Below are 14,220 nucleotides of genomic sequence, written 5' to 3' on the forward strand. Positions count from 1 at the left end.
TGATGTAAATGCCGATGCCTAAATTAGGTGCAGACTGGGTATATTCTATAACAGCATGCATATATTTTAGAAATGCCCATGACCCACCCATTCCACGCCCATGGCCACACCCCCTTTTCAACTATACAACTTAGAATTTACATGCAGCACATTATAGAATATGCCTATAAATTGTATTTAAAGCTCATTAGTGTCAATAATTGCTTGTTAACTGGCAATTATCAGCACTGATTGGCTTGTTATCCAATTAGGTTATGGATAATGCTTTGATTTCCATGAGGAAATCTTGGCGCGATGTATAGAATCTAGGGACAAGGGTACACACTTTCAGAAAAGTGCTCACTGCTAACAGTGTTGTTCCAATAATTAATTTTTTTTTTTAATGAACAAAACAAAAAGTTTGGGGCTGCACTCTTGTATACTAGTACAGCCTTGAGAAGACCAGGGCTTAAGGGATAGGAATAAATCTGGGATATCATAGAGGTACAAGAGGCTAGATCTGGTCATTGATCACTCTTGTGGTTGTATGGTCGACATCTGGTCAACATGTTTTTTGATACAGACAGAATAACATCCTACATTTTTTGATGCTCCAGCCAGGATAGTTCAGCCTTGGTTTTCTCCTGGAGTGCCTCCTCTCGCAGCCTGAGGAGGGCACTCTGGTGTCGCGCACGTAATTCTTCATCCCTCAGACACTGCTGGGCCATTTCCAGGGTGAAGCGGCTGAACGTGGGGGGTCCTCCATAAAGCTGACTGATTTCACTCCACTAGAAGAGAGCAAATCATTACTGTATCCTACAAATTCTCAGAACTAAAGTCAGATTATGTACAGTATTAAAATTATTATGAGAACTTCAGAGATATATCAAATCTGTTTATGTGACTGAAAACCCAAAGTGACTCAATCGAATAGCAGACTTCCCTGGCGTTCTGAAGATCATTCCCACCAATACATACCGAGAAACAATGCTTATTGTGTAGGATCCTGATTAATTAATAAAGCTGAACCTCTTTCCTCTCCCCAACCAATTGCTGTTATTAAGCTGCTCAGTCCCATTGTCCTCATCATAACTTGTATTTTTCCTGAACTAATGATTATTGTTGTGTGTGTGTATGTATGTATGTGTATGTGCACATGTATCTCTCTCTCTCTCTCTCTCTCTCTCTCTCTCTCGATCAAAGATTTATTGAGTAGAAAGACTCGACATAAATGTTGTGTTTCAGCCGCTAGGCCTGCATCAGGAGTCTGTTTAAACAGTAGCTGGTTGTACGCTGATGCTCTAGGGTGCAGGATTATCCATCTGCATGCAATAAATATCCAATCTAAAAGTGGATTGAAATGCTTTCTTTACCAAAGGTCTTTTTAAAGACCAACATTTCAATCCATTTTTAGACTGGATATTTATTGCGTGCAGATGGATAATCCTGCACCCTAGAGCATCAGTGTACAACTAGCTACTGTTTAAACAGACTCCTGATGCAGGCCTAGTGGCCAAAACACAATGTTTGTGTCGAGTCTTTCTACTCAATAAACATTTGATCTCAAGTACACGTCTTTCCAGTCTTTGGCATCCGTGGTCAAACGCCCACTTTTTTGTCCTATTTCTCTCTCTCTCTCTCTCAAAATGCCCTTCTATGTAGAGGGCAGTTCTAAAAGCGATTGCTGTGGGTTAAACTGTGCAGGCATACAGTCCCATTTTAGCTAGAATGCAGACATCAGAATTGAAATGTTCAGACTGGGATACTTATCCCATCATTCAATATATAACCAAGCGCTTAAAGTTAGGTGCCAATTGCATGGATAAGGTATAGAATACTAGGACTTATGTGCATATAACTCTTGATTCTACAAAGGTCACCAAAAATTGTGTGCGCAAATTTAGGCTGTCACGATTGTGACTGTTTTCTTTAGCTGTGCTCACCTCGCCCTCTGGTGGCCAGAACCGGTGGCTGCCATAGACTGTCTTGCTGTCTCCCTACACATTCCAGACTTTCTTTCCGGTCCGGTCCGGTCCAGATATTCTAGCCCTCCAGACTTGGTTTGAGGTTTGGCAGCTAGCCTCATCCTTAGCGGCCTTGAGATTGCTGCAGCTGAGCCTCAGCTGCTGATGGGCTTTATTAACCACCTGGAAACTTTCTGCTTGGCCTTTGCAATGCCAAAGGTCATGGTTGTTTGTTGCTGTTAGGAGCACTTCTGCCTGTTTTGCTTGAGCTTCTCTGACTTACCCTTTTGGCTTCCCTGCTTTTCCCTTTTGGTGCTGTTAGGAGCACTTCTGTCTTGTTGGTGTGCTGTTAGGAGCACTTCTGTCTTGTTGGTGTGCTGTTAGGAGCACTTCTGTCTTGTGGTGTGCTGTTAGGAGCACTTCTGCCTCGCTTTGTCTGAGCTTCCCTGCCTTTCCCTTTTAGCTTCCCTGCTTGTCCTTTTGGTGCTGTTTGGAACACTTCTGCCTTGCTTTGGTTCGTGCCTGTATGCCTTGTCTTGGTCCCTCTAGTGTTTGTCTGCCTTATCTGTCTTGTATTGTTTCTCTAGTCCCCTCTGCCTTTACCTTCAGTCCCTGTTTAATCAAGCTTGTTGCTGTATCCTGTCACCTGAGTCCTGAACAGGGTTGCCAGGTGGAAAATATTTTTCCAGCCTAAAGGAGCCCAAAATCCAGCCCAAAACCCGCCCAAACTCAAACCCCGCCCCTGACACCCCCGCCCCCACGTCATCACCCCCGCCGTCATCAACCCGCCCCCGCCGTCATCGGCCCCGCCTTCCCCGTCACTAACCCCGCCTCCCACGTCACTAACCCCGCCTCCCACGTCACTAACCCCTGCCTCCCACGTCACTAACCCCGCCCAAAAACGTCACTAACCCCGCCCACCGCGGCCAAAAAAGCCACCTAAAAAAACCGCCCGAAGCACAAAAACCAGCCCAAAAAACCGCAACCCGCCGCGGGCAAAAATTTCCCGCGGCGGGTCGCAGAAAACCGCCCAATTGGGCGGTAAAACCGCCCACCTGGCAACACTGGTCCTGAACCCTAATCCTTTTTAGTCAAGCTTGCTTTAGAGTCCTATACCCTGTGTGAGTTCCTGTATCCAGTAAGTCCTGCCAGCTGCCCGCACCTAGGAGCTCAACCCCTAGGGAATGGCAGTCAAGCGCAGGTGAAGTCCTGTTCCAGTCACGCTAGTTCCTGTATTCTGCTTGTGTTTCCTGATTCTGGTTCCTGCCTCGCCTTCTTGCAAGTCCTGTTGGTCCAGTCCTGGTTGGAGGGTTTTGCCTGCTGCTGCCGCTCAACGGCAGTAGCCCAAGGGCTCACATACCTCTACTATCCGAGACCGTGACAGGCACATTCCCAATTTGCATATGCAACTTAATAGAATAAATAAATAATGAGCCAATTAGTGCCAATAATTCAGCTACGTACCATGCTGGTGGAGTCTGTCAGTTGCTCACTGCTATCTCCTGAACCTTCTGCAATCTGTCTCTCAGAATTTGACAGCTCCGATAAGGGTGACATAGAATGAAAAGGCCGAGGTTTATCGTCGCTGTTTGTAGACAGTGGATCTAGGAGAGGGAAAGAAAATAGTTACAGGTAAACCAAATTCAGAAGATATCCTCAGTGCTCATTCACCTATTGGTAATATTTTATCCTTATAAGCACTGGCATCCATAATGGCATATTGTTCCTTGCTGAATGAGAATTAAGCATCAGTTGTATTGCCACATGTGCCATCTAAAAAGTGGCATAAAGCAGCATGTGGACATTTTGCTTGCCAAAACACGTTTAAATCGCTATTTTTGAAACCTATTTTGCAGACGTTTATCTATACATTTCATCTGCAGTGTGTCCAAATCACAAGGGGGCATGTTGCGGGCAAGATTCTTAACACTTGGACATTTTTCTGTGATAATGGAACACAACAAAAATGTCTAAGACGTTTTGAGCTAGACCTGTTTTAATAACAACTAAGCCACAAAAGAATGCCCTAAATGAAATAAAGGAATGATTCCCCCCTTACTCCCTTAGTGATCACTGACCCCCTCCCACCCTAAAAAAATATGAAAGAAACAGAACATACCAGCCTCTATGACAGTGTTTCCCAAGTCCAGCCCTGGGGTACCCCTTGCCAGTCATGGATTCAGAATATCCACAATGAAGATCCACGAATTTGATTTGCATACACTGTCTCTATTATATGCAAATCTCTTTCACACATATTCATTGTGGATATCCAACCTGACTGGCAAGGGGTACTCCAGGACTGGATCTGGGAAACACTGCTCTATGACAGCCTCAGATGTTATGGTCTGTCCTAGTAAAGCAGCAAGTAGGTTCCTGGAGTCACCTAGTGATCAGTGCAGTGCATTGTAGAGAAGGGGACCCAGGCCCATAATCCACTCTAACTGTGGTGGAAAATGTCAGCCCCCCCCCCAAACCCCACCAAAAACCTACTGTACCCACATATAGGTGACACTTGCAGCCATAAGGGCTATTGTAGCGGTGTGCAGTTGGCTACAGTAAGTTTTGGGTGTGTTTTAGAGGGCTCACCATACAATCTAAGGGGGTAAGGGTGAGATGTATACTTGGGAGCTTTTATGTGAAGTCCACTGCAGTAACCCTATGGTGCCCCACTGCAGGGCTGCCAAGAGGGGGGGGGGGGCAAAATTCCCCGGGCCCTGGTCTCCAAGAGGGGCCCAGTGCCGGGGTCTCTCTCCCTCTCCTGTTCCCAGACCACTGGTGCCGCAGTCCCCAGTCTCCACCTGCCTGCCCTCAGCTCCCTCGACAGCCCCTTCTGTCTGCCACCGGGCCCCCTGCATTTAAAAAAACAATCTCTAAATCAGCAGCACAGTACCAGCGAGCAGTGCCTCATGTCTGTGTGAAAGTGACAGATCGCCTCGGACCTTCCCTCACTGTGTCCCGCCCTGTCTGATGTAACTTCCTATTTCCATGAGGGCGGGGCACAGTGAGGGAAGGCCCAAGGCGATCTGCCGCTTTCACACAGACGCGAGGTGCTGCTCACTGGTGCTGTGCTGCCGATTTAAAGATTATTTTTTTTTAATGCAGGGGCCCAGTGGTAGACAGAAGTGGGTTATCGAGGGAGCTGAGGGTACGCAAGTGGAGACTGGGGACTGCAGCGCCGGCAGCCTGGGAGCAGAAGAGGGAGGCAACAGCAGTAGTGATTGGGGGGAGGGCGGCCTTGCCCCGGGCCCGGCTCAGTCTCTTGGCAGCCCTGCCCCACTGCTCTGCTGGGATATCTGTGTGGCCAGCCTACTTAGAATTCTGACTCCCAATGGCTTGATTTGTGTGGGGGGGGGGGGGGTTTCACTTGGGCCAAAGAGATAAACACACAGAGCACAAAAACATCTAGCAAGTGGCCATTTTTGAGAAAAAAGATAGACGTTTTGCTGTTTGGAAATTGCTATTTTTGCTATTCAGATTCTGGATGTTTTGAGCAAAATGTCCAAAGTTGGACTTAGATGTCATATCAAAAATGCCCCTCCACATCTGGATTTGCATATGTTTAGCCAATGGGAATGTTCTAGACCAATTATACATAGCAGGGCACATGAATTTCAGTACTATCCCTAGCGGGCCACACACAGAAAATTAACAAATGCGCCATATAATTCACTGCCAACAAAACTCAAATATGATGACTGAATGGACATAAATTAGTACCAGAATGGTCTGTTACCCTACACTTCTGTCTTTCCAAACAGTTGCTAACACTGTCAAACAAGTTTTGTCTTATTATCCTTTAATGGTTCCACTGACAGCAAAACTCTGGTTAATGATGTTTGTGCGGGATGTTTTCTATGTACAGTGCAATCCGCTTAAGTGCAAGGGTCTGGGAGCAAAGAAATACATGCAGTTAATCGGAGCGTGCACTTAACCGTTGTGACCCACAAAAGAAGCTTGACATCTGATAAACATATGTACAGTACTGTTTATTATATGTACAGTATACAGTCTACGTTAACTGATGTTAGGCTTACTTGAAGTAATCAGTCACAGTCCTCTGTACACTCTTGTGTCTGTGAGTTCCATAGACTACATCTGCCAGATGGTAAAAACTGTCATAGCACTGACATCCAGTGGCCTCCAGATAGGCCTGCACAGTGTTGAGACTCTCCAGCGCTCTTGCAAAAGTGACAGGAGGTTGTTGAATTTCGTCAGCATGTGCCTCGCTGCTCATTTCATCATCTGTTTCATCATCAGCCGTTGCCTGCATGTAGGCACATATCTGGACATCAGTGCTGTCATCAGCTGTTTGTAAATCGTAATCAACAGCTATGTAGTGATGAAACTCCTCTTCAGTAACACCGGCTGGGATGTCAATAGCCTGTTCATCTGACGCGTTTGCAACAGCTGCATCTGTTTCGTCCCTCTCCACATCCTTAACAAAGCTTGCCCGTTTGTAGCAGTTCACAATGGTTGCTTGTGTAGCATGATTCCAGGCTTCTTTCTGCATATGTAGGAAATCCAACAGTGATAGACTACGAGCCAGTTCAATAGCACGTTTATCCTTGCCAGTCTGGTCATCCATAACGCTCATCAAATGACGTAGCACAAGAGCCCGATAATGTTGTTTGAAATTGGTTATTATGCCCTGATCCATAGGTTGGATCAGAGAGGTAGTTTTTGGTGGCAGGAAGACCACCTTGACTTTAGACAGCCTGACATCATCACTGTGTGCAGCACAATTATCACAAAGCAACAAAATCTGACGCTTTTGTGCCCGCATTCTAGTGTCTAACTTCTTTAGCCATTGCTTCCAAATTTCCCCAGTCAACCATGAATTTGCATTAGTCTCGTATGACACAGGAAGTCACTTAACATTCTTGAAGCAATGGGACTGTTTGCTCTTTCCAATGATGAGTGGTTCCAACTTTTCACTCCCATCCATATTGCAGTAAAGGAGGATTGTCAATCGGTCCTTCAACCCTTCCTGTAGTTTCGGCTTGTTTGAATGCAAGTGTTCCATCAGGAATCGCTCGCCAGTAGAGTCTGTTTTCGTCAGCATTGAAATTGTCACGAGATGCAAACTCGTTCAAGATGGTAGGAAAAATTGAAACAACCCAATTTTCAGCACCAAAGTCATCAGCATCTTGTTTTTCACCATGCTGTTTCTTGAATTTTATGTTGTTCCTCTCCTTCCATCTTTCCAACCATCCAACAGTGGCTTTGAATTCAGTTAGTCCAAGACTTTCAGCTAGCTGATTAGCTTTCTCCATAAGCAGTGAACCACTGACAGGAAACTGTCTGCTCCTGACTTGAGAAAACCATCGAAGAAGAGCATCTTCTACCTCCTCAGCTTTTCCCGCCCGTTTTCGTTTCCGGTGTGGATTTGTATTGATTTGCCAGTCTTCCAGAAGCTGGTCTTTCTGCTTCAAGATACGTGAAATTTGACTGGGATTGACACCATATTCTTTAGCAATAGACACTTTACTTTGTTTGTTTTCTAATTTTTTAAGAACTTCTTTTCGTTCAGCCAGTGTTAAAGTCTTACAGTTCCGCCGCGACGACGACGACCTCAGTGTACACTCTAACAACATTCTTTCACTTATTCTGCCTGTGGCAGTTAACCAACGAAATTTCAAATTTACCGCCCCTTTGTCACGCGACAATCGGCTTCCATATTCCGTGCACGTGTTAATGCGGAGTCTTTCCTGCAGAGGAGCGGTCTTAAACCTTGCATATAAGCGAATCTTGCACTTACCAGTGGTCCGCTATACCGAAGTTTGCCCCATTAGAAATTGATGGCGCCAAAAATGGGACCAAAGTACGGCATACAGTTAAACAGAGCATGCGCTTATCCGACGTGCATTTAAATGGAGTGCACTGTACTTCTCATGGACTTGCAGGCTGCATAAAATCCAGTGGTGGGCTGCATACACTCCATGGGCCGCAGGTTGCCCACCCATGTTCTAGACTGTCATCTGTCTCTGTTTTTCTCATCCTGCTTGCTTCTTAAGAGCTGGCAAGGGATGTATTTTTGGGAGCAGCTCTATGAGTCTTGCTTAGTTTTTATTTGCTGTGAAAAGCTGGCCTTACAAACCAGGATTTTCCTCAGTAACTAAGGAATGGTAATGGAAAATTGTACACACAGATAGCCAGGCTGCACACATAGGGCTAGATTCCATATATGGCACTGAACCCCCCCCCCCCCCCCCCCACTTCAGCTATATTCTATAGACAAAACAGAGCATGTTTGATGTAAGAAGACAGCCCCATGTTTCACAGATGAACTGTGGATACCCAAATATCCTTGCATCTCAGTGGGAAAATCAGGTGCAAGCCAAAGAGCACTCTTGAAAACAGTGGTGTGCATGTCAAAAATGATTATTTTGTTTAGTCTCCAGTTTTATTTAGGTTTCTAAAATATTTTATTGTTTCAAGAGCAGTGTCATCAGTAGTGCGCACTATTGATTAATAGTGCAGGCTATTGAGCAACACAGTGCACACTATTTATCGAAAGACATGCTACTGAACAACAGTGCTCACTACAAATGATAAGGCACACTACTGATGTTACAATTGATTTGGGTTTAAAATGATATGAAATGACATGGAAAATGTTGACATTTTCCATATCGTTTCAAGTGAATGTACATCATTACTTGATAAACACGGTAGTGCCCAACCCAAATAATACAGGTTTAAAATCCAAGTGGCTGTAAAGAACTTTCAAAATTGTCTGAAGATCCAGTAAGGCATTCCCATGAAATTTTCAGTCATAAAGACCTTTTCCGATTTCTCTCAAGGTGCACTGGACTATTTGAGGCTGCACCTGGCGTGAGATAATCTAGCTTATTACTTCTATGAAAAGGCTGAAAGTGATGTTGGCCAAAGTTGAAATTGAAACCAAAATCTCAACTTTGGTTGTGTGAATATGAACTGGTGAGGACCACTGTGGATTGTCAGAGTTTGTAGCGTGTATCCTTCTGCTAAAACCACAGTATCCAAGCCAGAATATAATAATTAAAATAATGAAAGTCTGAATTTTATTTTCAAGCAAAACAGCCTCCATACACATGGACTGCAGTTACTAAAAACTGAAACTAAAAGCAATGGTGCTTTGACAGTAGCTGACTGAGCCACACTTGGAGAGACAGAGAAACTAATTCCTAAGGAGCAGTGGCGTAGCCAGACCTGAGATTTTGGGTGGGCCCAGAGCTAATATGGGTGGGCACGCACTGTCTATATAAGTATGAGCAGTGTCTCTTGGGATCCTACAAAATAATGCCTTAGAATTCACTTGATGATGGATTTCTAAGTAGTCTGCCCAAAAGCTGCCCTGCATCAGTATAACCACATACATACTTAATGGAAAAATTGATATTTTTAAATATAATTACATTATCCCACAATCGCTCCACTGCAAAATGCTATACACAAACTTGTGCAAAAACACACTCATATCCTTACTAAACCATAACAGCACTAATTCCAAGGACAGGACGAGCTACAACCTTATGCTTCAAAAGGCAGAACTGTAATTACACTGGGCTCTAAAACACCAATACACTACCTCGTGGAAAAAAAAAAAGCAAAACAAAAGGGGCTGCAAATACTACACGCAATCAGAATACTGCACCTTGATCACACATGAACAACACATGACACAACGGACATGACACAAGGAACTAGAAATCAAAAAATATGAAGGCAAAATACTGAACTGGAAAGTTAACTCAAGAAGTTAGACTTAGCATGCAGCAATACCAGAAAAATTGAAACCTACATGCAAAATATCACAGATGTACATTTCCAAAAGCTGACATATTCCAATTAATAAATTCTGAATAAAATACTTTTTTCTACCTTTGTTGTCTGATCTATTCGCTTTGGTCCCAGTGTCTTCTGTTTCATGCAGTGTCTTCTTTCCATCTGATATTTTTTCTCTCACCATGTCCACCATCCTCTTGTGTCCTTATGTGTCCTGTCTACCATCTGTACCCCTGTCCCTATCCTTCCTCAACTCAGCAGTTTCACCTCCATCCATGTCCAGCATTTCTCCTCACTCCCCTCCATCCATGTGCATCTACTTCCTCTGTCTTCCCTCTCCTCCATCCATGAGCATCTCCTTCCTTTGTCTTTCCTTCCCTCCTTGTCCAACATTTTTCCTCTCTTCCCTGCCCTCCACTCCATCCACGTCCAGCATTTCTCCTCTCTTCCCTCCCCTCCATCCATGTGCATCTCCTCCCTGACTTCTTTCCCCTCCCTCCATCCAGCAACTCTCCATTCTCCCCTGCCCTCTCCTCCATCCACCCATATCCAGCAAATGTCCTCTGTCCCCTGCCCCCTCCATTCATCCATCCATGTTCAGCAAGTCTCCTCTTTCCTTTCCCCTGCCCTCCCCTCCATCCATCCATGTCCAGCAACTCTCCATTCTCTCCTGCCCTCTCCTCCATCCATCCATATCCAGCAAATTTCCTCTCTCCTGCCCTCTCCTCCATCCACCCATATCCAGCAAATTTCTTCTCTCCCCTTTCCCCTCCATCCATGCATGCCCAGCAATTCTCCTCCTTCCCCTGCCCTCCGCTCCATGTCCAGCAACTCTCCATTCCCCTGCCTTCTCCTCCATCCAACTCCAGCAAATTTCCTCTCTCCCCTTTCCCCTCCATCCATGCCCAACAATTCTCCTCCTTCCCCTGCCCTCCGCCATGTCCAGCAACTCTCCATTCCCCTGCCTTCTCCTCCATCCATCTCCAGCAAATTCCCTCTCCCCTTTCCCCTCCATCCATGCATGCCCAGCAATTCTCCTCCTTCCCCTGCCCTCCACTCCATGTCCAGCAACTCTCCTCCATCCATCCTCCATCCTCCATCCATCCTCCATCCATCTTCAGCAAATTTCCTCTCTCCCCTGTCCCCTCTAGCAATCCCTGTTGTCCAGCAATTCTCCTCTCTCCCCTGCCCATCCTGTTTCTATCCATCCCCTTCCCCATTCTATCCAGCATCTCCCTCCCCCTCTCTCACCCTTCACAGCATCTCCCATCTGTCTGTCTCAAACAACGACAACGTGGATGCAGCTTGCAGCAGCTCACAGGTTTGCCTGCTTTAACTTGCCTCAGCGACGGCTGCGCAGGGGAGTGGAATAGATAGGCTGCTGGCTCACTTCCACTCCACTCCCCAAGTCGCAGCGGCGAACAGGCGGCCCTAAAAGCAGCAAGCAACCAGGCTCGTCAACTCCGTCCTTCCTTCGCTTCCTGCCCTCTCTGCGTGCGTCCCGCCTTCCTCTGATGTCATTTCCTTTCGAGCGGGCGGGACGCTGAGAGGGCAGGAAGCGAAGGAAGGACGGAGTCGACGAGCCTGGTTGCTTGCTGCTTTTAGTGCCGCCCGTTCGCCGCTGCGAGTAAGAAAAAAATAACATCAGAGCTGCGAGTGGCTCGCAGACTAGGACTGGGTGGGCCTGAGCCAAGAATGGGTGGGCCTGGGCCCACCCAGGCCCACCCGTAGCTACGCCCCTGCTAAGGAGTTTATCATCCCAAATTTTATAGACTTAAATTCCTGCTTAAACTATGTATCAAAAGCATTTATTTGGAGTACTCAATTTACCATAAAAACTATTGTGCACAATCATAACTCCATTACTTGCAACTGTAGTAAGAAAAAAACAAAAATACAAAAAGTAGCCCCTTCCCCCCCCCCCCCCCCTTCCAGGACTACCTTACAATCCCGGGTGGTCTAGTGGTGTAGTCAGGGCAGGAACAATCCCCTACTCATTGCAGCCATTTTGAGAGTGTGAATCTGGCAAACTTAAGAAATTGTCTTCAGAGAGTAATTGACAGTTGTAAAACTCAGTAGATTTCATTGGACATTATGAAAAAGGGCCAGTACCAAACTACTGTGCAAAAATTGAATAGTTTCTGTTAACCACAAATGCTTCTAAATCTATACTAACAAGGGGCCCCAAAATGGAGGAAGTGAAATAAATTTGTAACCGTTAGATGTTTCTTTTTCAATAGTTGAAAAATACCATGTATTATCTTCCTTTTTTTCTTAAACATCTGCATCCTACCTGTCACTCAAAAACCCCTCCTTTGTAATTTTGCTGATCAATTGATCTCCTTGAATAGAATTAATTGCCTCAAGATTAGCCAACTCAGTAATGTAAGCTGTTTTTGCCTATATAATTCTGTACCCTCTCCTTTATTAAGAAGCTCATGAGAACTGACATCTGATTGCCAATGATCAGTCTCATGAAACTTCTTCATTTCCAACAATTATATTTCTGAATAAAATAAATCTTAATTGACCACTTTTTCTTTGCAGTGTTAATTAGCAGCCTGAACCATAAATTTTCCACAATTAATTTTGTGACCTTGACAAGATTGCTATCTTCAACTGCTGGGAGCAAGCTCTACTTTGAGATTCGTCTTGAATTATTGCAGTTTACAGAAGACAACTTCACTAGGTAAGAGCTTTTTCTACCTTGTTTCCTTTCATAAATAAATATTGATGAGAAATTCTCTCAGTGTAATCCTAGTTGCTGAAGCAGAGCCGGAATGCGCAAGAGTAACTGGGGATCATTCCTGCCTCAACTACATCCCTAGACCACCAGGGATTGGGGGAGGTACTCAGGGAGGTCTTGGAGGAGAGGCCTGTTCAAGGGGGAGGGGTGAGAGAGGAAGGGAGACAATGGTAGACCAAGCACAAATCTTCAGCTTCCACCAAAAACACTTGGCAATTTTTGGCTGAAACCGAAAACATGACCAAAAATTAGAGTAATCTTTCTGACAAAAATGAAACTGAAACCTGACAAAAAATAGTTTTTGGGCCAACTTCAGCACCATAACCAAAACCAACATTCAATCAGCCTCTACTCACTGATTCATTACCTTGTCCAAAAGAGAGAGAGTTTTGTTTAGCATTTGCAGACACTGCATTACCTTTGAAGTTGCTCCATGTCCCCATGATCTGCAGAGATTGCTTTGGACAAGGCTTTTTCTGACTTTCCATTCTAAAATTTAAAACACAAAGGCAATTGTCATCTTGGATTCCAAAATATCAGTTCATAAGTTGAACACTGGGTAACTTTGTAAAAAGAGCTCTCACTTTGTTTTATCTTCCTCATATTTTACTACTGATTATTGCTTAACTGGAATGCTGCATTAGAAATAATCATCTCAAATATCCATAGGGATAAGGATGATCAAAAACTATTTATAGGGTTCTTTTTAAGGTGAGGAGGGGTTTATCGGCCAGAAGACACACACAAACCTCTAAAACAAGACTAGCATTTTGCCCTTAAATTATAAAAGCATTAAGGTGCACATTTAAAATGGCACGCATCACTGAGATGCATGGATATTTCCACTATCCCAGAAAATCTATGTGCACATATTTACAATTACTGTTTGGAGTATTCAGTCTTCCTGGGTAAAAATACATGCAAATGTTTGAATTTTTGAAAGTATGCATGCAAGTCCTAACTCCTTCTCAACCCCACCATTGAGAACATCAATTGAAACAGCAGATAAAGTTTCACATATACAAGCCATTCACATGTAATTTAGCCTGCATAGAAGCCCACTTCCATGGACAAAGTGTTGCTTTTCTTGTGGAAATGGTTTTGAAAATTATTCTCTAAAATATTAGTTTATGGAATCTCCGAGTACAGATGCATAGAAAATTCTCAGTCAAATTTGAACCAGGTAAATTTCAGTCTATATCAAGTCTAAAGGAATTTTTTTATGTTTTCCAGATCTGCTGACTATATTTAAAATCAATTTGCTGTAGATTTGTCAATTTGCAAGAATTTATACTGAACCTGCTTGATTTGGATTCCTCAGATTGGATGAATCTGCTCAACATCAAAGAGAGCTTTACCAAATTAAGGATTCCATATTAGAATTTGTTTGATGAACCCAAACATTTTCAGTGAATTCAGTGAATTCGTTTGCAAATATTTACTTAAAAATGCAGGGAAATGATGGCAGATAAAGACCATGGAGTCTGTTCATCTACTAACTAGTAGGATCTACAATCTTATCCTCTCACTTTATACTTGTTCCATGCATTCTTGAATTCAGATACCACCTTCAACTCCACCACCTTAGCTGGGAGGCTGTTCCACACATCCACCACCCTTTCCATAAAAAATAGTTCCTTATGTTGCTCCTAAGTCTACCTTCTTTCACTTCATCCTATGACCCATCTTGACAGAGCTTGGCCTCATTGAAAGAGGCCCACAATCTGTGCATTTATACCAAAGTTACATATTTGTCCTCAT

At 44.2% G+C, this 14,220-nt stretch overlaps 1 protein-coding gene across 1 annotated transcript in view; it reads right to left on the reverse strand.

The window, feature by feature from the left end:
* Nucleotides 1–14,220, reverse strand: part of LOC115473023 (centrosome-associated protein 350-like) — a 161,039-nt gene that overhangs the window by 70,449 nt on the left and 76,370 nt on the right. The window contains exons 19-21 of the mRNA XM_030207618.1: nt 12,878–12,948; nt 3,408–3,547; nt 580–767 (exon numbers count right to left, since the gene is read on the reverse strand). Coding sequence (XP_030063478.1) covers nt 580–767; nt 3,408–3,547; nt 12,878–12,948 — 399 coding nt within the window. The remainder of the gene's footprint in view (nt 1–579; nt 768–3,407; nt 3,548–12,877; nt 12,949–14,220) is intronic.

Source organism: Microcaecilia unicolor, chromosome 6 (genome assembly GCF_901765095.1).
Source record: "Microcaecilia unicolor chromosome 6, aMicUni1.1, whole genome shotgun sequence".
NCBI classification, from domain to species: domain Eukaryota; kingdom Metazoa; phylum Chordata; class Amphibia; order Gymnophiona; family Siphonopidae; genus Microcaecilia; species Microcaecilia unicolor.